General features: G+C 36.8%; 2 protein-coding genes across 3 annotated transcripts; one reads left to right on the top strand and one right to left on the bottom strand.

The window, feature by feature from the left end:
• Positions 1–7,040: 7,040 nt before the first annotated feature.
• On the top strand, positions 7,041–10,569 carry LOC131330315 (zinc finger protein MAGPIE). Its single transcript, XM_058363852.1, has 3 exons — positions 7,041–7,461; positions 7,895–8,291; positions 9,539–10,569. Exons 1-3 carry the CDS (start codon positions 7,350–7,352, stop codon positions 10,305–10,307), a joined length of 1,278 nt encoding a protein of 425 aa, XP_058219835.1. The 5' UTR covers positions 7,041–7,349; the 3' UTR covers positions 10,308–10,569.
• A 6,647-nt stretch (positions 10,570–17,216) lies between these two features.
• On the bottom strand, positions 17,217–20,908 carry LOC131329292 (NAC domain-containing protein 73-like). Of its 2 annotated transcripts, XR_009200705.1 has the most exons (4): positions 20,669–20,908; positions 20,387–20,576; positions 17,763–18,532; positions 17,217–17,542 (listed from the first exon to the last, which is right to left on the bottom strand). XR_009200705.1 is itself a non-coding variant. In XM_058362381.1 (3 exons), exons 1-3 carry the CDS (start codon positions 20,759–20,761, stop codon positions 17,982–17,984), a joined length of 834 nt encoding a protein of 277 aa, XP_058218364.1. In that variant the 5' UTR covers positions 20,762–20,908; the 3' UTR covers positions 17,217–17,981. The 2 variants fall into 2 exon arrangements, 1 of the variants encoding a protein (XP_058218364.1); XM_058362381.1 differs by having other exon boundaries at positions 17,217–18,532.
• Between the last annotated feature and the right edge of the window lie 784 nt (positions 20,909–21,692).

Consider the following 21,692-nt stretch of genomic DNA (forward strand, 5'->3'; position numbering starts at 1 on the left):
CGATAGTGGTATGCACAAATATATATACGGGAAATCCATGAGACACTTTCACATAAACATCTTGCTCTAGTATATATAATTAAGAAAATCAAATAAGAATTCAGTACGTATATGTAGAACATTGTCTGATAGGTGGGTGGCGGCTGTTTCAATTTAGGGTTAGGTTTTCAGGTTTTCTTGGGCTAACTGAACTGTAATGTTTGATTTGGACTTTTTTGGTCTTTTAGATTGTTTGAGCTGTTTAATGTTTTAATTAATTGTTGGGAAAATGACGGTCCATGACGCGTTTTGATAATTAATACCCGTCAAGGATGTGCTAAGAACAATTGTTAATGCTGAAAATGTCCTCAGCGGGTATTAATAATCAAAACATATCCTTAGCCGTCATTTTCCCTTAATTGTTTCGACTTTGTCCATGTGACGGTAACTTTTTAATTTTTGATTGGAATTCCTTCTCTTTTTTCCTAATAAAATGTTATTTTTGCCGATAAAAAAAATAGGTACAACATTGTCTCCAGGAAGTTAAAGATTGGTATTAGACTAAAGGCATAGGAGTGGGCTAGCTAGTATAGCAGCTAATGTTAATTAGTAGGGTTAGCACTTGGTTTTTATGTTATTTTATTATTTATAACTTTACAGTCACACTCAAACAAATGAGAACTACTTTATTTTAATCCATGTCCCGAGCAACATGATCTTGTTTTCAATTTGGAGAGAGAGAGAGAGAGAGAGAGAGAGAGAGAGAGAGAGAGAGAGAGAGAGAGAGAGAGAGTGAGTCTAAGTTGGTCAATCTAATGTAAAAACTAGAATCAATTATGATTCACTAGAGGACATAAGCACGTAGTGTTGTCTTCGTCTCTTCTGTTTAGTGTTTTGCACATAAAGTCTGAATTAACCTCTCCATAAAAATATATTACTACTACTTGTTTATGCACGAGAATGTGAACTCTATGGAATATATATAATACTCCACTATATATACAAATTGATTGGTTGTACAAAATTTAATTAGAGGTTGAATAATTACAGTAAAAGGATTCGCATCAGGCCCTTTACATTTTGAACCAATTTACACCTTAAAAAGTTACTTTATTACTTTAGCTATCCACTTTAAAAATTTCTACTGCATCAGATTCTTTATATTAAAATTATTCCATTAAAAATATTATTTCTCTATTCTAAAAAAAGTACCAAACTATCCCATTCCGAGCAATTGTTCACTTGTTGTTTATTATTTTTTAATATATAAATAGTCTAAAAAAATTAAGTGCTCAAATTTTCAATCAGTTTGAACCGATGTGAAAATTTTATTTTTCTGATCATTTTATCCTAAAAGATAATAATTTATATTTGTCCCTAGAACTTTCGTATAAGACCCCTAAAATAGTCGTAGAACCAAATAAAATGTAAAAAAATATTAAACCAAGTCACTGTAGCAGGGAACAGTGAAATAAAAATATTAAAATAATAAGTAACAAGTGAATAGTTACTCTCGGAAATTAAAGAGTTATTGTAGCAAAGTTATAAATCTTTCAAAGTAGAGAGGGAGGGAGAGAGCCTGATGTGGGGGGGTTTTGAAGGTTTTTTTTTTCATTTTTGCTCTTTAATTTAGTTTGGAGAGGAAAGTACGTAAAGAGGGAGATGTGAATGCTCTAAGGCTCTTCACAGAGCAACGACTCATGTTAATTAGTGTAGGATTTGGGGAAGGGTTGAATGTAGGAGACATTACCCTATAAGCAAAGAAAGTTTTAATTTTTCCACAAAAGGACTACCCAATGCGTGAGACTAATGGTTGCATAAATACAGTCTAAGAGCAAGTACACCAGCTTAGGAATAAAAAAAAGCTAGAATACCTTATAAATTCATTTGGGTAGTGATTTTACCACACACTTTTTTGATAATGTCACACCCTGCAAATATATTTTTTGGTGCAAAAATACACTTACAGTGTGTGGCATTATCAAAAAATGATGTGGCAAAATCATTTTCCATTCATTTTAGCTATTCAGTTTTCAATAGAAACTACAGCAACACTAGTTATTTCCCCTATTGTCTTTAAACAATTAATTTGTCCCATTATTTCTTGGAGGAGAGAGAAGAGGATTTACTTGGTTTGGTTTGCTGGAAGAGAGAGAAGAGATGGATGTATGAGAGAGAAAATATTTTTTTATGTTTACATTTGCTACGGTCATTAGGTACTTATAGAGAATACTGTAGATAAATGTAGAATAACTACCTCAATATATAGTTAAGCTGCTACACCACGGTTTTTAAGGTTTCATTAGGTAAAATACCTAAAAATTCTTGTATTTCTAAGTTGATGTTGATGCTCTAAGCTCTGAAAGCAGAGAAACTATTTTGACAACTTAAACTTTTGACCACTAGGTCACATTAGAGTCTTGTCAAGCAATTAATTTCGTTTAGGCTACTACTTTTTTGGGGTTTTTTTCTCGTTCTAATGTTTGAAATTTGGTAGGGAGGCGAGGTTATATATGATTTTACTTGTTGGTGCCTTGTCAAGCTTTCCTTTCGGGATATCAGAACCCATTTGGCTAACTTTTGTCGGTCTTTTTGGTTTTTCCCTCTTAAATTTTTACTTAGATTTGCGTTTATCTCAACGAGAGAAATTAAAAAATTAAGTATGAATATATAAACGAAAGTCGAAAAAGTTCGCTAAAGACGACGCTAAAGACATTGGTAACAAAAAATTAAGACGGTATAAAAAGACGACGACAAGTTAGCCCATAGAGGCCAATATTAGTCTTGCATATACTCATTTGGTATGGGCGTATGGGGGCCACGGCCCCTGTTTCGGGATTTTTTTTTTTAAATTTTATTAGTTGTTTTTATGTTTTGGTTTTTTGCCAAGTGGTGTATACATCAACGGGGGTTAGAGGTAGTTAGTAAGTTAGTCCACATGGGGTCCAAAGACAATTCATAGCCCCGAACCACAAACGCACCAAACTCTTGACGGAAGGACTAGGAAATGCCATTGGGCTACAAGCCCATTGCCGTTTTTATGTTTGTTAAGAACACCTAGAATGTGTTTGTTTTGGGTCCCAAAATCTAATTTCTCTCAGCACACAGTCTTCCATAAATTTTTTCTTTCTTAATTAATCCCATTCCTCTTTCTATCTTTTTTCACTCATTACCCAAAAAACCTCCCTCAAAACCTAAATCAAACAAACCATAAGATTTCTAAACCTTGAAATTTCAAAATCTTGTTGTTCAAAATCCCCGCGTTTGCGACATCCTGATTCCGTCCCTAATGAAGATATATTATACCTTCCTACCATTGATTGCTAATTGTAGTTTGACTCGTTGTAACTCGTACTTCAGTGTTTTCGATGTAAATAAAATTTCTTTCTTCTCCAATCATCAAAAAATGATGCTTGCATGCATGGCAGATAAAGCATTTTTTTGGTTGTCTTCCATTTTATTTGGCTATAGTCGCATCCAATGGAAAAGAACATCAAGAAAAGTAAAAGAAAAAAGAACGTAGAAGCCTTAAAAAAGAAACTCATTTTGGTGACGCATGCTTTTAGTGCAACTTTAAAGTTGGAAGTTGATTCAAAACTTATCAACATAAAAGGAAAATGTAAAAAGAGGCAAGGATAAAAATGTTATGATCACTAGCCAATAGACGATTTATCGTAGTTATACTTCAAAATTAAATTTGAAATTCAAAGCGCTTAAGTTGGTTGCTATTCGATCGATCAGGCTTCCAATTTTTGCAATTTATATATGGCATGCAGCTAGCTTCGAATGCAGTGCTATAATACGTGTTCTGTTATTTGAATTGTCAGGATTTATTCTAATTCACGTAACGTGCGTGGATGAGCGCAAGATAAAAGCGTCTCCCGAAAATATTTCAAACTATTAAAGTCTACAAGAGCGAGTGCTCACAGCAGGGAGGGTAGTTTGAGATCAAAGGCGGAGGGTCCCAGAGAAAAGGACTATATGAGACCAAGGATTATATTTACCTCAAGCTGAATAAAAAGTCCACCATTTCCTTCATTTTTTTTCCCTACTGAAAGACAAACCAACAAGAAAAAAACATACCCCTTGGTGACAACACTTTGCTTTTTCCCAAACCCTTTTGAAATCTCCACATGATTTCAATCTTGTACAGATCTTGTTGTTTTTTACTACCTCAAAAAACAAGAGATCTAGAGAGAGAGAGAGAGAGAGAGGATACAAACTAGCTAGGATTGGAGGGGTAATTAGAAAGGTAAGGGAATCCCTAATTAATAAGGGCAGATCTTGAAAGTTGAAGCTGGTGTTGGTGCCTTTGAGAGAGAGAGAGGGGTATTGGGGAAGGAGAGAATATTCTGATGGCCACCAAAGTTCAACAGCTAAACTCCAAAGATTAAACACTAAACAAAGTTTAGTAAGCAAAAAAATCATTAGATTATGATTAAAGGGCGTTTTGCAGTAAAAGTCAGCCCACAACCAGACGACTGCTCTCTCTTCCAAAAATTCACTGCCTTTGTCAGTTCTCTGTCTTTTAACCGGTCTTTTCCCAAACCAACCTTATACTGTACTATATTCTCTCTAGTAATCAATTACTCCTACCTACAGTAATTCATTACTAGTAATATGGCACCCATATCTATATATGCCCAAAAATGACTCAAATATAGTAAGTAACTCAAGATTTTTAATCTACCGCGCGCGAGCCAGAAATAAAAAGTAGGTTAATTTCATTTTTCATCTAATTCTAATGGATACTCATACTCCATTATCAATAACTCGGTAATTTTATATGGGACGGACCGCTACAGAAATCGATAGCTACAGCAATTGTAAGTTAATAAATCATTAATATAATCTTTACAAAAATAAATAAAGAAAAGAAAAAAACTGTACTCGCTTACTAAAAAGTACAAGTGGGTTAGTTTTGGTCGGCAAAAAAAAGAGAGAAAGGGATCGAGTGTTCATCTTTCAATTTCTGCACTGTTTTGGGTAGTACTCAGAAATGACAGATCCAGATATGATCTTTCCTTTAAAGAAAGAAACTGGGGAACGATTCAACAAGAAAAGCTTTAAAGTGGGTAATCATCTACCATTCAAAGAGAAAACGAACAATCAAATTAACCGTCCAACGACTTTTTATCCACTTAATTATAATCTCCTCATTTCACCATCATCATCATCATTTCACCATCATCCTCCGTAGACCCCATTCGTTTTGAGATTTTGAATTTGAATTTATAGGTAATAACTGTAAAGAGAAATAGAGTAATTATTAGAAATATAGGTAAAAATTGGAGAGAAAAATTAGAGTAATGATTGAAGACAAATAGAATAATAATTAGAATCCAAAATCCAAAACCCTTAAACGACGAATGGGGTCTTACAAAATTTGAAGCATATGTCTCTCTTTTGCATTTTTAATAGCAAAAAGTACTATTAATTACGCTCATAGATTTGATTTTATAAGCTCATATTTAATGAATTAATACTGCAAAAAAAAATCTAGAACCCTTCTTAGGCCTCATTTGGCTAAGTTTCTTATTTTTATGTACTTATTTTTTATTTTACGAGACATGTCTTTCTCTCACAATATATCATTTTTAATTCAAAAAATAAGTACTTACTTCCTTTAGTGGAACGGAGCCTATTCGCAAATGTTTAGAAGCCCAAGGCTGCTAGTACTGGCTGAGTGTTAGTTGGGGATACCATTGACACTCTCACAAGCTCAAGGTAGCTAACACTGCTTGTTCGGTGTTCCCTTCAGATTTTATTCTATTTTAGGACGATTAATTATCTATGTACTAGCAGACTATATATATAAATGAAAGGATCAAATCATCAAAATATGACACGTAATAAACTTTTGGAACAGAACAAAACTGTATCCATATATAATGCCATGGGAAACAACCAATTAAGTCTTTTTTGGGAATGCTTTTTCCATTCATTTTGACTATGCAACTAAGTAAAAAGATTTCACTTGTGTGAAATATGAGAACAAAAGGAGCTTTTTTTAGATGGGTATTGCTCATCAATCACACTTTAATATAACATCTACTTTCTTACTTTAGTTGACATAAAAAATAATAATAATAATCTCATTACACCCACTTGACTCAAAGGGTGCTCATTCCCATTGAATTGCATTTACCAATTAGCTTATGAATTTTCAGTTTTTGCACTTTTCTGAAATGTTTTCATCCTATTAAAGTGAACTGGCTTTCTCCACAGAGGACATTCAACTTGGGAGATTAATTGCCAAAGGCCATTAGAATTTCCTCATGAGGCAGAGAGATGCCTGTTGAAGCGTGTTTCCTAATTTATAGAATGAATCAAAAGCACGTTATGTACATCAACAGGAAATTACCAAAAAACAATGAAAGAAACATAATGAATTCTCTTCCTATGTCTAAGATTTCGACCCCATGAAGGACTGGTGCAGTGACAATCACTCACCTGATAACTAGGTGCGTTAGAAAGTCTTTCTTTAAGAATTCGACTCTCACTGTGCTTGTCATCATGCATATCGTGTTCAATCCATGGTTCAATCGATAGGAGCTAGATTTTGTCCGATTTTAATTGAAACATCAGCCAGTCGATAGTAATTAATCTCCTAGATTAATTGGTCCATTTAAAAGAGTACCAATTTTTTTTTTGAAATACAACAAAGTTACATCTAGAAGTAACCCGTATGATCATAAAAAGAAGTCATCCGAAATAAATTTCTAGACTAGCTACCTAATTTATCGAAATCAAGTTTGTAGAAAGAACTAAATTCTCTTTTATGTATAATGAGAAAAATATGTACTAAGAACTATCTATGCAATATTTGATAGTTAGTCACAAACTTTTGTGGGGTTATTACAAATAGCAAGCTAGTATTTTTCTATTAAAACAAAATATAGTCTAGGCATGGTGATTGGAAGATATCTATTAGAAAAATATAAAAAGGAAAAGCAAGCAAATTATGGGATAATCATTTCCAAGGGGAAAGGGCCAATTATGATATGTATCATGATGCACCTTTAGTGTGGTTTTTGCCGCCTCCTCCTTCCCTCTATGTTCCCCCCTCCAACTTCCACTTTTCACCGCCTCCCCCAAACCATCATTATTATATTCTCAGTCCAACTAAAAGCAGTTAAAAAAGACTGCAAAGACATACAAGGAGAGAGAGAGAGAGAGAGAGAGATCTACTCCTTGAGCAGCTGAGCTCTTGTTATTAAGGCACTCATTCTCTGGTGTTTTCTCTTAGTTCCATCTCTAATACTCCCCTTTTATTGAAGAGAGAGAGAGAGAGAGAGAGAGAGAGAGATCAGTTGATTCCAAACTTTGAAGAAAAAGAGGTGACCGAACTTTGAAGAAAAAGAGGTGACATGTTTGAAAAAATGGTAGACGAAGAAATCTCAAATGGTTTTACTCAAAACCCAAGTGGTGGATCCAATCCTCCCCCTCTAAGGAAGAAGAGAAATCTCCCTGGAAATCCAGGCAAGCCTCCATAATTAATTTCCACCAAAAAAACACACATATATTGTTAGCTTTCCTTTCTTTCTTTCTTGCTTTCTATCTTTCTTTCTGCCTAGCTTTACGAACACTGGTATATCCATGGATATTCATAAATAATCAATTTATTTTTTCGGATTATTTGACTTATTTTCTTTCTAATTCCTATAAACCTCGGCATATTCATGGATATACCCACATGATGATCAATCCATTTTTCAGATTTGTTTTTGTGTTTTTAGGAACTTAATTGTCGTAAATTCTTCAGTTAGTCACTTCCATGTCCGGCCTCTCCCCTATTTCTAGTTTGTTCAGTTCATATTCTTGATTAACTTACAGTATTATGTCTAGCTATATAAATAGTATTATATGGCTTTTATATATTAATCAGATCACTATCAATATCAATATCTCTCAGATCCTGAGGCCGAAGTCATCGCGCTGTCCCCCAAAACCCTAATGGCGACCAACCGGTTCTTGTGCGAGATATGCGGGAAAGGTTTCCAAAGGGATCAAAACTTGCAGCTGCACAGGCGCGGGCATAACCTGCCGTGGAAGCTGAAGCAAAGGACCAGCAAGGAAATCCGGAAGCGCGTCTACGTCTGCCCCGAGAAGACTTGCGTCCACAACCACCCTTCCAGGGCGCTCGGCGACCTGACCGGGATAAAGAAGCACTTCTGCAGGAAGCACGGCGAGAAGAAGTGGAAGTGCGACAAGTGCGCGAAGCGATACGCCGTGCAGTCGGACTGGAAGGCTCACTCGAAAACTTGTGGCACTCGGGAGTACAAGTGCGACTGTGGTACTATATTTTCGAGGTAATTCATCGATTCTTACCGGTTAATCTAGATTTTCGTTTTGGAGTAGCATGGCATTGATCGATGCTTTTATATAACTCATGGTGTTCGGATTAATTTTCATTAACCTTCTTGCGACGGTGGTACTATTAGCGGCATTGAACTATTGTAAGAAAATTAAGTAGGCTAATAAAGTGTTCTCGAACCAACGGATTTTGTAGCCCAACGGTTATCTCCTGTAGCTCATTGGTTATCTCCTGTTCCTCCCTCAAGGGGGACTTGAATTCAAGTCTTATCAGAGGCTGGAATTCAGGGTAATAAACAGTTTTTGAATATTCTGTGGACTAATCTAGTAACTTTCTCACTAACTCCCACCGATCATGTATAAAATATTGACAAAAATGAAAAACAAATAACTGTTGATTTTTTGAGGGTCTAAAGGAAGAAATTTGGCAGGAAACTGATTTTTTTTTTTCATAACTGTTTGGTTTTTAAATAACTTTATAGTCCGAACCCGCTTTTAAGCATCTCGATTGATCCCAGGACCCTGAGCTTAACTGGGAGTTATGCTTGGCGAGCCATTTTCAAAAATCAATAGTTCTTCGGCAATAAAGATAGCCAGAACTGTTGGTTCCAAGGTCATCAATTAGTATTTCTCTTGTTCTAGCTAGTAATCAACTTTTCTGTTTATCGATAGTACTAGTTTTAATTAGTTTGGGCTTACTTCTTGATTGATATTTAAGGAGACATATCTAGGTTTATCTTTTACCATATAATCTTGTTTTCCCTCTTAGTCTTGTTTCTCTCTTGTCAAAAGTGATAATTCAAGCATAGATTTAAATCTCGGTCGCTACGTATAGCGGTTCATCGGCTAACCAATTCCGCTACATCCCGGTATATATCGCTGCTACCAAAAGTTCACACTTGTATCGGTCGATTTCCTGTACATATTTCTTTGTATCCGATATTTTTCACACTTCACAGCCTCTAATGGAACCACTACGGTCGCTTCAAGTGCTTTGGTGCCAAAAATAATTTTAAAAACTTCACAATCGTTACACCTAATTCTCACTACGTGTCAATCGATACTCCCGCTACATCATTACTGCTACTGCTATTTAAAACCAAAATATACACGAACCGTTTCTGGATTATAACTAAAACCCACAAACTATGTACGATGGATTGTTGATGTGATATTGTTTCGTATAGTCTTAGCTCTGATATATACACATTTAATTACTTGTAAATTTCTTGTCTAATGGCAGGAGAGATAGCTTCATCACCCACAGGGCCTTCTGTGATGCCTTAGCAGAAGAATCAGCAAGAGTCGCGGCGGCATCAAACATCAACACCCCAATGGCCACTCCCAACAACATCAGTTACCATTTCATCGGAGCCCAAATTGGCGGCCCGACGATGCCCCAGAACTTCTCTCCCATTTTCATTCCAACCTCAACGAAAAACGACGAAAATCTCACTCCGAACAAGCCGTTACCGCTCCCTCTTTGGATTGGGAATACTGATTTCCAACAGGTTCACCAACTAGGCGATCCACTGCAGGTTCAGTGTTCGAATCCCCCACCATCCGATTACCAAATGAATTGGGTGTTTGGAAACAAGATCGGTTCGGGCAATACCGATGAAATGACGAGCATTTCGATTCCTTCCTTGTATGGAATTGGAATCCATCACCAGCCTCAGCAAATGGCTTCCACAAATACTTCTGCAACGGCTCTGTTACAGAAGGCTGCACAAATTGGTGCAACTTCCAGTTATAATCATCAAGGGCAAGATGGGAACAAGTTTTGTGGACTAATGTATGGTGCAAACCCAAGCATAACAGGCAGCATTGGAAGTGAGGTGGAGAGCGGAGGAAATGATCTCTCTGGTTATAATCAGTTCCAGATGTACCCCTCGAAGCGCCGGAACATACATAAGGAAGAGAGCGTTGCTGCTGGAGGGCAAACTAGGGATTTCTTGGGCGTTGGCGTGCAATCCCTCTGCCACCCTTCTTCCGTCAACGGGTGGATTTGATCGCGTTCGAATTCTCTTTAACAAATTTACGAGATCACAGAACCGCCAAGTAAATTGCATGGATGTCACGATTTAAAGGTAGTGCCCGGTGAGACCTACTTTTGCAAAATTGCGAACTTCCATACACTTTCCGTTGACCGGTTCTGTGACTTGTTCATGTGGTCGTAGAATAATTACTCAATTGGAATTCATGCACTCAAGAAATTAAAGCAAGGTGGATACTAAAGAGTTAGTAAATGAAGAACTTTGCAGATGGGAAAAAGGTGGCATTGAGTGCTTTGATGTTGGGCTAAAAAGTTGTGCTGCTTAGAAAATTGTTCAACTGTTGAAGGAGGAGAGATCCAATAAACTGAAAGTTGCTTATGTTCGAAGGAAAAAAAGCTTTTGCCTTTTTCTGAAAATGGTTAAGTCTCGGGACACAACTTTAAAAAACAACTCCGAACATAATTGTGTCCGAAGTCGTTACATGTATGGGAGTCCATGTACACGGGCTGCAAACGAGCCGAGTCGAGCCGAGCTTTACTGTGTTCAAGCTTGTTTATTAAGTTTTTAACGAACACGAGCTCAAGCTCGAGCCCAACGAAAGCTTAATGAGTCGAGCTCGAGCCGAGCAGGCCTTGGCTTGACTTGAGCTCGAGCTTGTTCACGAGCCTCAACGGACCAACGAAAAATGTATATATATCCTCACATAGGCCTAATACAACCAAAAATATTTTGATTGTAAAGGTATATATCTTTTATTTTCCTATAGAGCGGGGGTGTACTGGTGTGCGTGTGCTCTTGCCTCTCTTGGTTGACTGAAAACTGAAAACAAAAAGAACAAATTATGAAATAACAATAAAAATCCTAAACTTAAGTGTATATATCCCGGCTTGCAAGCCGACTCGAGCCGAGCTGATCCTAGCTCGAGCTCGGCTCGTTTACAAAACGAGCTAAAAAATCGGTTAGAGCTTGTTCGTTTAACTTCCGAGCCGAGCTTGAACGAGCCACTAACGAGCCGAGCTGCGAGCCACTCGGTTCGTTTGCAACCCTATGTACACTCAATGACTGTCTATCGAGTTGTGTTTCAAAGTTTTGTCTTTATGATTGCTCCTTTTTTTTTCCCTGACGAGGGGAGGGTAGAAAGTAGTGGGGGCAAAGAAAGAGGCCTGGCCTTTGGGACTCCATTATTGCAAACTTTGCTTCTCTGTTGTGGTGGTCTTTATAAACTGGCTATGAAATGGAGTTTCAGTGGTCAAAAAAGCCTTCCTCTCTAGTTAAGTAGGCTTATAGCCCTATTTAATTATTAAGTTAGATAAGATTATGTCGCCTTTTCCTTCAATAAACCATGCTAATTACGTTGTACGGAATAAGATTTGCTACAATACTAAGATGCTTGAAATTGAGGGATCAGAAATGTTTAATATTTCATCCCCCACCATAAAAGGAATTGAACCTTTATATGGTTTTTTAACTATTTTGGTACCTAACTATATGTAACATCAAGCCATAGTGGCATAGCCAGCTAGCAGGTTTGAATATTGCAACTTAATCTTGCTTTATACTCCTTCTATGATCTCCCAATTGCCACCGTAAATATTTATGCGGACGGTTCATATAGGATTTTGTCCCCATTTTAATCTCCTCTCCACTAGTGAATGATTGAATTGGTCTCCCAAGTGTTAGTCGATGTGCGTCTAAGCTAGTTCGGATAAATCTCTTTTTTTTTTTCTTTAATTTATTTTTGCTAAATTTGACGACTCTCGAATTGTTTCTTTTTTTTTTGCTCAGCGAAAGAAACATTTATTAAAACTCGAAAGGGATACATCGAGAAGAAAAAGACAGCCAAAAAAAGAGATTGACCACATCCAACCGACAGTTGGATGCTCTCCTAAAAACTAGATTACACTCTCAATTTTCGGACTCTCGAATTGTTTCTTGACTCCATCTTTTTGGCACCTTGATTATAAATTAAACATCAAAAAGACAGAATGAAAAAAGAAGAAGTTACATTTATCCTTGCACTGTTATCTTCATGTTTAACACTTCTGCTTGCATAGCCCCAAGAGTTAGTGCTATTATTTGGTGGGTTGCTGTCCACACAATTGATTAGAGTTTTTTTCTTGGGGTCTAATTTCAAGAAAATAATTTCTTGTAAATACCTAATCCCAACGTCAATGGCCTACCTTTGATCGAATCAGGAAGGAAATTAGTCGAGGTGCGCGTAAGTTGACCAAACACCATTAACCGTCGAAAAAAAAAAAAAAACATTTTTGCTTGCATGATTGAATGGAGTGTTTCAAATTGAGCACTATGACGTACATATAAGAATCAACAGTGCGTATTGTATACAAATTTGGAATTGGGTACCAAACCTTCCAAGCTTACAAAACCACATTGTGGAATGGCAAAAATAAAAAGGTTGTGTTTGTTTGTCGAGGAAAAACCAAACAGAAAGTCTAGCACAACAATCGTGCACAGATCACGGTGTGAGGCCCACTCCAAGTCTCACATAAATGATCTGAATCGTTCATTAAATATAAAATGTTTTTTCGACAGCTTCGCAAAAATCAGCTCAATCCGAAATCCATAAGTGCTCTGAAAAGTTAAATGATTGAATTGAACATCTGTAGGTATCGAATTAAGTTTTTTTTTGTGTGGGGAGAGGCCCTCAAAAAATGTTTTCGTTTTAATGAACGGTTTGGATTGTTTGTTGTGCAGCCGGGTTGATTAGCAAATGCATGTCATCAATTGCACTACACATGTCATCCTCTGGTTTATTTTTACTTACATTTTAGTCCTAAAGAAAATATCTGGGGTCACCTAAGGACTTCAAGAGATGCAAAAGTACTTGCAAAGTGGACGACAATGATAAGGTTTAGATTTTCTTGTGAATCTAGCTAATTTTTTCCTCATTTTTATTTGCTTTTCTTTCCATCCACAATTGCTCTGCAAATTTATGGTCTGAAGTCCAAATTGGGCTCAATGCTGATTTCCATTGCTCCAACTAACTTGATTTTACAATTGAATCTCAGATTTTCTTAGAAAAACAAAAATTAGATACTTGTTGCACAACTTTTTATGCTAAGGTCTAGTTCAATAACTAAGGATTAGCTATTTTAATATTCACCGATCCATATATCCCTAATATAACGAACTGATGTTTTTATCACAAAATATCCTTCAAAAACATCAGTTCGTTATCACAAAATATCCTTCAAAAATACCATTTTTTAACCATATTATGCATTCCATTTATTCTTAATTTCTTAATTAAACATAATAAATAGGGACATCAATATCTTAATTATTGTCAATTCTGTGCATTTTTTCTATCTTTTTTCCCTTTTTATCCATAAATCCAAAGATCCAAGTATACAAGAAAATAGAAGTGTGAGTCAAATGATCCTAGGGTAGTTTAGTAAAATTTCTCGGAGCAACTAACGCAGTAATATTTAATTTCTGGAAAGAATAAGGATGACTACAAAAATTAATAACTACGCATTTTGGGCTTGTTCTGGTTAGTGGGCTTTTTGACCCAAATCTCCAGCGTTTTCTACCGGATCTCTTAAGAAGCGGGCCAAATTAGTATTTTGAAGTTTGAACTATGGGAAAATGACGGCCAATGGCATGTTTTGATAATTAATATCCGTCAAGAACATTTTCAGCATTAACAAATATTCTCAACATGTTATTGATGGGTATTAATTATCAAAACACGTCATGGGCCGTCATTTTCCCTTGAACTATTTGATGGGCTTCTGCCAAGGACTCAGTTGTAGGCCCACCTTCCATGTGGGACTTATTAAGAACAATTTAAATGAAAAAAACATAGGGAAAATGACAGCCCATGATATGTTTTAATAATTAACACACGCCAATGATATTTTTAGCATTAACAAATATTCTCAGTATGTCCTTGGCACCCATTAATTATCAAAACACGTCATTGGTCGTCATTTTCCTAAACCCGTAAAAGAAAATGCAGGAGATATTAGTTGTTGGTTTTTTATGACCTGATGTCTGGGCCAACTTGCGCTTACCTCGGAAAGTTTCGGGACCTTGAGGTTAATGACCAGACAAATCCTCCAGAAGCCCTAAGATTTGGAATGTTTAGCATTCGTGGGATTCGAATATACAACCTCACACAAGCAATTTTTTTTTTTTTTTGCTCGGCAAAATGAAGATTTTCTTAGCTCGAAAGGGGTACATCGAGAGGAAAACTCGTTAAGCACAAAACGCTTACGAGCAAAAGAGAGTAAAAGACCCAAAACAAGGCACAAAGGTATAGAGGATCGTCCAATAGAAAATTGGACCACCCCGCTCCTCAAATTAATACAGTACAATTTGACCTTCCTCACGCCATCAAGATATCCCTTAAAGTCTTCCACCGAGTACACCTTTATATCGAATTTCACTTTAACCCACATTGCTACCCTGGTTTTAATTAACTCCCCAAGATCCTCCACATGTCAAGAAATATTCTTGAACACAAGGTCGTTCCTTGCCAACAATAAAGACCATGTAATGGCATGGAATGTTGTTCCCCATAGATATTCCTCCAGATTTTTGAAACCCATACCCAGCCACCAATTAAACAGATCTAAAAGGGAGGCAGGGCACACCCAAAAGACATGCCACCAGTCCAACACCAGAGACCAAACTTCCCAAGAAAATTGGCACAGTAAGAATAGATGCTCAGGCGATTCAAGGTGTAATGAACAACGTGGGCACAACACCGACTGGCCTACGGGAAGCAAGTTTCTATGGAAAAGTACCGTTCTCGATGCCACTCTATCTTGGAGAGCCAACCACGAAAAAATTTCCACCTTTGGGGGGCTAATGTTCTTCCAAATCGATCCCATCGCCCAATTGTTTGAAAATCCCGATTGCTCCCATTTGTTATAGACTGATTTAACTGAAAAGCAATTATCTGAAGCCCATCTCCACCTTAGCTCATCCCGTTTGGATTGATCCAAAATAACTTATTGTAATCTCAAAATCAATTCTTCAAATTGCTGCACTTCCCATTCCCGAAGCCTTCTCCTAAAAAGTATGTTCCATCTGCCTTCCCCTCTTGCATCTTTAACTTCGTTGATCACCATCTCTTTTTGAATAGATATTAGGTAGAGGCGAGGAAACTCCTGTTTAAGAGTTGTGTCCCCTAGCCACACTTGATTCCAAAAAGAAATCTCCCGACCAGATTGAACCACCAATCTAAACCCGTCCTGAATAATGGAGCCAATACTAGAGGATGAATCTCCGATCGAATAGATATCTCTCCACAAAGCTGAAACCTTACCAGAAGATGGCACACGGGGTACCCAAGAGCCTTGCTCTAGATTATTCTTGCTTTTGATTACCTTAACCCATAGCGAGTCACGATCTTTATAGAATCTCCACCACCACTTGGCCAAAAGAGCAAGGTTTTGGATTGCCAAGTTTTTTACCCCTAACCCTCCAAATTCTTTCTTTTTAGTGATTACTTCCCACTTAACCAAGCGTAACCTTTTCTTGTCCAGCGAGTCACCCCAGAAGAATTGTCTCTGAATCTTAGCTATCCTTTTTGCAACTGACACCGGCATTTTAAATAAAGACAAGAAGTAAATAGGCAGACTGGCAAGAGAAGAGTTCATTAAGGTAAGCCTACCCCCCGTAGTGTTGAATCTCCTGCGCCATACACTAAGCCTTTTTGCTAGTCTTTCAACCACTGGATCCCAAGTCTTGATTCTATTCGGATTGGCTCCCAACGGTAAACCCAAACACTTTATTGGCAGGTGGTCGACTTTACATCCCAAAACCAAAGCAAGGGAATTTACAACCTGATGACTAACTTTAATGCCGCACAAAGAGCTTTTGCAAAAATTTATCTTCAGTCCCGACATAAGTTGGAAACAATGAAGAATTCTTTTGATGTTTGCCAACTCACACAAGCAATATTAATTGTTGATACCGAGAGTCTCAAAAAGAAATCACCCGTATAAAATGGTGGATCCTAATTTTCCCTTTGACAACAGTAGTAAAAACAAATTGTTGAGTTTAAACAATGTGAAAGCATCTATTACTCCCTCCGTCCTATAATGTTTGTCCGGTCTAAAAAACGAAAACGTAAAAATCATAGAGAGAGATGTGTTTGGTTGAGAGTTTAGTTTAATTTAGTTTTGGTAGTGGGTGGAGAGAGAAATAGAGTATTGATTGAAGATAGGGGTAATGATTGGAGAGAGATAGAGAGAGATGTGAAAGTAATAATTGGAAAAATAGGGTAATAATTGGAGAAAAAAATAGGATAATGATTGAAAAACAAAACTAAAATGGCAAACGAACAAACATATAATTTTTGCAAGAAAAACTCTAATTTTTTTTCAATAATTCACTAGATATCGATGAGTTCTTTAAATTTATGGGAAAAAATTAAGGGTACACATGCGTAGAAAAATACTCCTATGTTCCGCTAAAGGTTCTTAAAAAATACTAAGTCCTTATTTGTAATTTTCAAGCTTAAAAATAATAGATTTACTGAAATAATTTTTGTGCAATATGGATCTTATTTGATAGATCTCGATGGGATCTTTCGAACGGTGCAAAAAAAATTTAAAAATTGTTTTCGTAATACATTGTTTTTTAAGTTTAAAAATTGTAAATAATTGTACTTATTTTCTAAGAACCCTTAGCGGAACAAGACTCCGTCCCTATTTAATAGTCCTTTTTGGAAGTCCGTATCACTTTTCTAAAACTTATATCTCGCATTTATATATAATATTTAATGTGATTTTGAAAATTTATAATCGATTTAGAATATAACTCATTCTTTATCCGATTAGAATAGAACAAGGAACCTTTAAATGGAGACGGAGGGAATATATAATAAAGTATAAAAGTAAGTACTGGCTCTTCAATTCCTACTTCGGGAGATTCTAATATGACAAGAGAGACACAAACCTCCTCTTATTCTTTCCCGCCCTTTTGCATTTAAATATGTGAATTTAGTTCACCACTTATTACATAGTACCATGCAATTTACATTGAATTAATTTGGACATAATTAATTAAAACGAAAATTTAAAATTTTCTACCTAGAGCCACCGCAGCATTGTGATTCTCATTTACAAGAAACAATGGTGAGAACCAAACATGAAACTAAGGATCCTTTTGTCGCCAAAACTTCTTCAGCTCCCGTTTAGTTCGTCCGAGATTCAGTTCGATTCAATTTGTGCCTTTGTGGGTTCCTCACCAGGCTCATCGTTCAATTTTTAGGACTTGTAACAAACCGTCATAAAAAAAAATAAAAAAATTAGCTTAAACAAAAGTCATTAACTATATGAACAAAGTACGTTTGTGCAATAAAAACGACTAGTTTAAGTACTTTTAAATAATACTTTGTCTATTAGTTTTGTATTGCGTGAATGTATTGTGTTCAGTTATTTTTTCATAGAAATGACTACTTAGAAGCTCTACAAAATAATGAACGATGCTTACCATTACTGTTAGCCTGAGAAAGACCCACGAAGCCAAACTGAACCGAACTGGACCATAGTCAAACTAAGCAGGAGTTTCGTCCCCATAACGTATCGGGAATCTTGACGTATACGAATCAATCACGGGCCACCATCATCAGCACGACTATAACTGCATTAGGGTAGAACAAGGGAGGATTGAGAACAGAGGATCCCGTGCGGCCGTGCCCCAACGCGGACGCTAGAATTCGGGAATGACCACACGGGAACTCGTTCTATCGCGATCGCATATCTCGAACGAAATGAGGGACGTCGGATTGGCGCCGTAGTAGCCAACACCGTGATCACTACCGTCCTGAAACTGAGAAATCTGATTCCCGCCTCGACTACTACCCTTCGGTTTCCCCACCGAAACCTCCTTCACGAAAGAGCCGCATTGCCTGGGTTGTGTCTGGTAGAAAACCTTGGAAACCACCAGCTCTCCTTCCTTTTCGTCCTCGTTGTTGCCGAGGTGGTACTGGTGCATGACCCAGTTGGTTTTCTCGGGCTTCTTCTGCTTCCCGTAGTTGGTGTAGAGCACAAGTATTTTCTTGTACCCTTTGACTTTGTTGCTGTGGGGATTAATGGCGGCGGCAGCGGTGAGAATGGGCCTGGTTTTGCCAGTTTTGTGCCAGCGAGTCTCGTTCCCTTCAGTGGGATTTGTGAGTACTTTTCTCCTCTTTCTGGTTCCGGTGGTGTATGCTTTGGATGGCCTGTGGAAGAAGTGCCGGACCAACCCATCTTTGCTCACTCCTGCATTTATATCAAAAGGAAATTCATGCAACATTACATCTCGTTTGGTAAACTTTGATTATTTATTATGTTTAATTAAGATATTTTGTCTCTGAATTTTTACTTATTTGTCTTGATTAAATTCAGATGCAGAATTAGCAATTAAGCGAAATAAGTAAAGAAGGAATGCAGGCTACCAAATAGTGTCCTTTAAAGGAGGTGAGAAATGGGATCCCATGATGAGAGAATTGAACCCACATGAACTTCAAAGTTGGTAGCCTTACCAAATTTTTTTTTTTTTTTTTTTTTGGTTTTTCAAGAAAGGCAAGAACTTCATAGAATGTTCGTTAGTTTGTTAATGGGGATCAGGAGAGTTAAACTCACGACTAGATGAACTAGGAACTAGCATTCATCAACTTGAGTTAGCTTGCAAGTTGAAGCCTTACCGCTTGGCTATCTATTTATCATCGAGCAATTAAATGGTTGGTTCTTTATTTTTAGACTTTTATTTTTTTTTCTTAATCAAATGGTTTAATTTGAGTAGATCGATCCCGTCCAATTAGACTCTTCAATTTTGTTCTTTCTGTGTGCACATGCAACATGAGAGTTTGAGACCAATGTAGCCCATGCATAAATAGCATATTTGCCTTCTATCTATGTATGATTTTGTGATGCCCAAAGCCAAACTTAAATTTCATCTAGAAAATTAAATTATCTAGCTCATACCTACCAACAGAGAAAGAGGAGGAAAAAAGGAAAACAAAACAATACTTAGCTTATGGAATGACTTTCATATATCCAAGTACAGAATAATTAATTAATGTAGTAATTAATTAGAGTGCACGTGGCTGTGAACACGTACAACTTTTTTTAACAAAAAAACAAAGCAGAGCACAACACTTATTCTGTGGACACATTGGTATTTAAGCTAAGATGATTATTATTATTATTATTATTTGGATCGGCAAAGATGAAATTTTATTAAAAAAGAGAAAGGGGAAAGGGGGATCCAACAAAGAGTTGGAACAATCATACACCTGAAACAGGCAAAAGCCCAACCACCTAAGATGATTATTAGATGGTATATAAGAATAGATTATTTATTTAAAAAGAATTAATAAATCATGTAACATATCATAAAAAGGATTCGAAAACAATTGCATACCATATAGTAGAATATCAAAAAACCCTTTGGAAAAGGATTCGAAGACGATTGCGTACCATGCATATAGAATATCAAAAAACCCTTTGGAAAAATGGCTCCATCAGATTTCATAGATTGTATAAAGATCATTGATCACGACGACTTACCTTCATTTGGTCTGAGTTTCTTTTGTCCAAATTATCTGAATAGTGTCACTTGTATTTCACTAACTAAAATAAGTACTTCGTTTTTTAATTAAAAACGATGCATTATGAGACAATGACTTGTCTCGTAAAACGAAAAATAATAAGTACTTGAAAAATAAAAACACTAGTGACTTACCTTCATTTGGTCCGAGTTTCCGACAAGTTTTGTCGAAATTGTCTGAATAGTGTTGCTAGCTAATTGTCAAGCATGGACATACCACCTTATTAGAAATCCCTAGCTATGTAATCCAGATTCTAATTATAAGTCCACACCAACCAACTCATAATGTGAAGAGAAACCTTTTACCAATTAAGTTCAAAGAAATCTTGTTCAGTAAGTATAGATGGAATTGATCTTAATTTCATTATGGTTTTATTATCATCTTTGAAAAATCTTGGTAGATCTTGTGAGCCCTAAAGAAAGAAAAATTAATTAAAAGCTCTTGCATGGTGTTATTACACTTTAAAACCATAGATTGACCATGGTTACAAGGAGTATAGTTTGCAATACATGTACATGATCACCTGGTAACCTCTCTGGGTGAGTATAGCAAATTCCATCCTCTCCTTCAAGAGTAGGGATGAACTCATCAATCAGAGGATGGATCTTTTGAGAATCCGACCGCGCCTTGGCCTCCAAATGCTCGAGAAGTTCTTGATCACTCGGATCGAACTTCACTCCAGCCGGCAAGCCCGGCAGATTGTGAATCCCAGTCTGGTTCCAAATCAGCATATTAATTATAAAAGAAAAAATCTTAAGAAAAACAGTTCATTAGAAGGGTAACGAAGGCGCACGTACGTACGTACCTTTTCTTGATTTTTGATCTGATGGCCACATGAAGGACAAGTTTTAATCCTCACGATGGATGGCTCGTCGCGACAATCACCGCACCAAGTCATTTCTTTTTTTGTTCAATTTTTCTCCTCTCTTCCTCTAAGAATCTGTTACACCCTCAAACCAATTGTTCTCTAGAGTTGGGAAGGTATTGAGTTCTCCTCACACTTTTTAGAACTTAGAGAGAGAGAGAGAGAGAGAGAGAGTAGTATATGTTTCATTCCTATAAAGATTGCCAAAGAGGGAAAAGAAAGTTGCTTGGACATCACGTAATGTTCTTATGCTCATTTTTGTCTAAAAAGCACTCGATGGGGGAATAACTGTAGTTATGTGTCCTTTTTGCCGTCTAATTAAAATGTAGTATCTGATTGATTGATGCTAAGTTCTGCTAAGGGCTTATTGGATTTTTTTTTGTTATGTTCTTATTTCTTTTCTTTCTTTCTTTTTTTTGTGTTTTTTGGATTTGTCTTGGATATTTCAAAAATATGGGTAAAAGTCATAATTTTTTACTTTTTTCATTTGTCTTGACGAGACGAATCAATAATCCACAAAAGTTTGACGCAAAACTAATTAACAAACGCAAAAAAAATTTGAATAAGAACAAAACAAGAAAAAACTCAAAAATCTTAACGTAAAATTAACCTTGAGTTTTGGAGAGATACTAATTGAGTACTGCTATATACACCGACCATTTTGGACCGAAACCGTACCGACGGCCGCGCGCGGCCGTCTCCGGCCACCGGACGGCCGATCCGAGCCGTCCAAAAATTTTAAAAAAAAAAACCGAGGGGCCCAACGAGGGAATCAACGTCATCCGATGTGTGTAGGGTGCTTGATCTAAACACCCTATTTTTCGTGTATATATGTATACACGAAAAATAGGGTGTTTAGATCAAGCACCCTACACACATCGGATGACGTTGATTCCCGCGTTGGGCCCCTCGGTTTTTTTTTTTAAAATTTTTGGACGGCTCGGATCGGCCGTCCGGTGGCCGG

This window comes from Rhododendron vialii, chromosome 6a (assembly GCF_030253575.1).
Source record: "Rhododendron vialii isolate Sample 1 chromosome 6a, ASM3025357v1".
Lineage (NCBI taxonomy): Eukaryota > Viridiplantae > Streptophyta > Magnoliopsida > Ericales > Ericaceae > Rhododendron > Rhododendron vialii.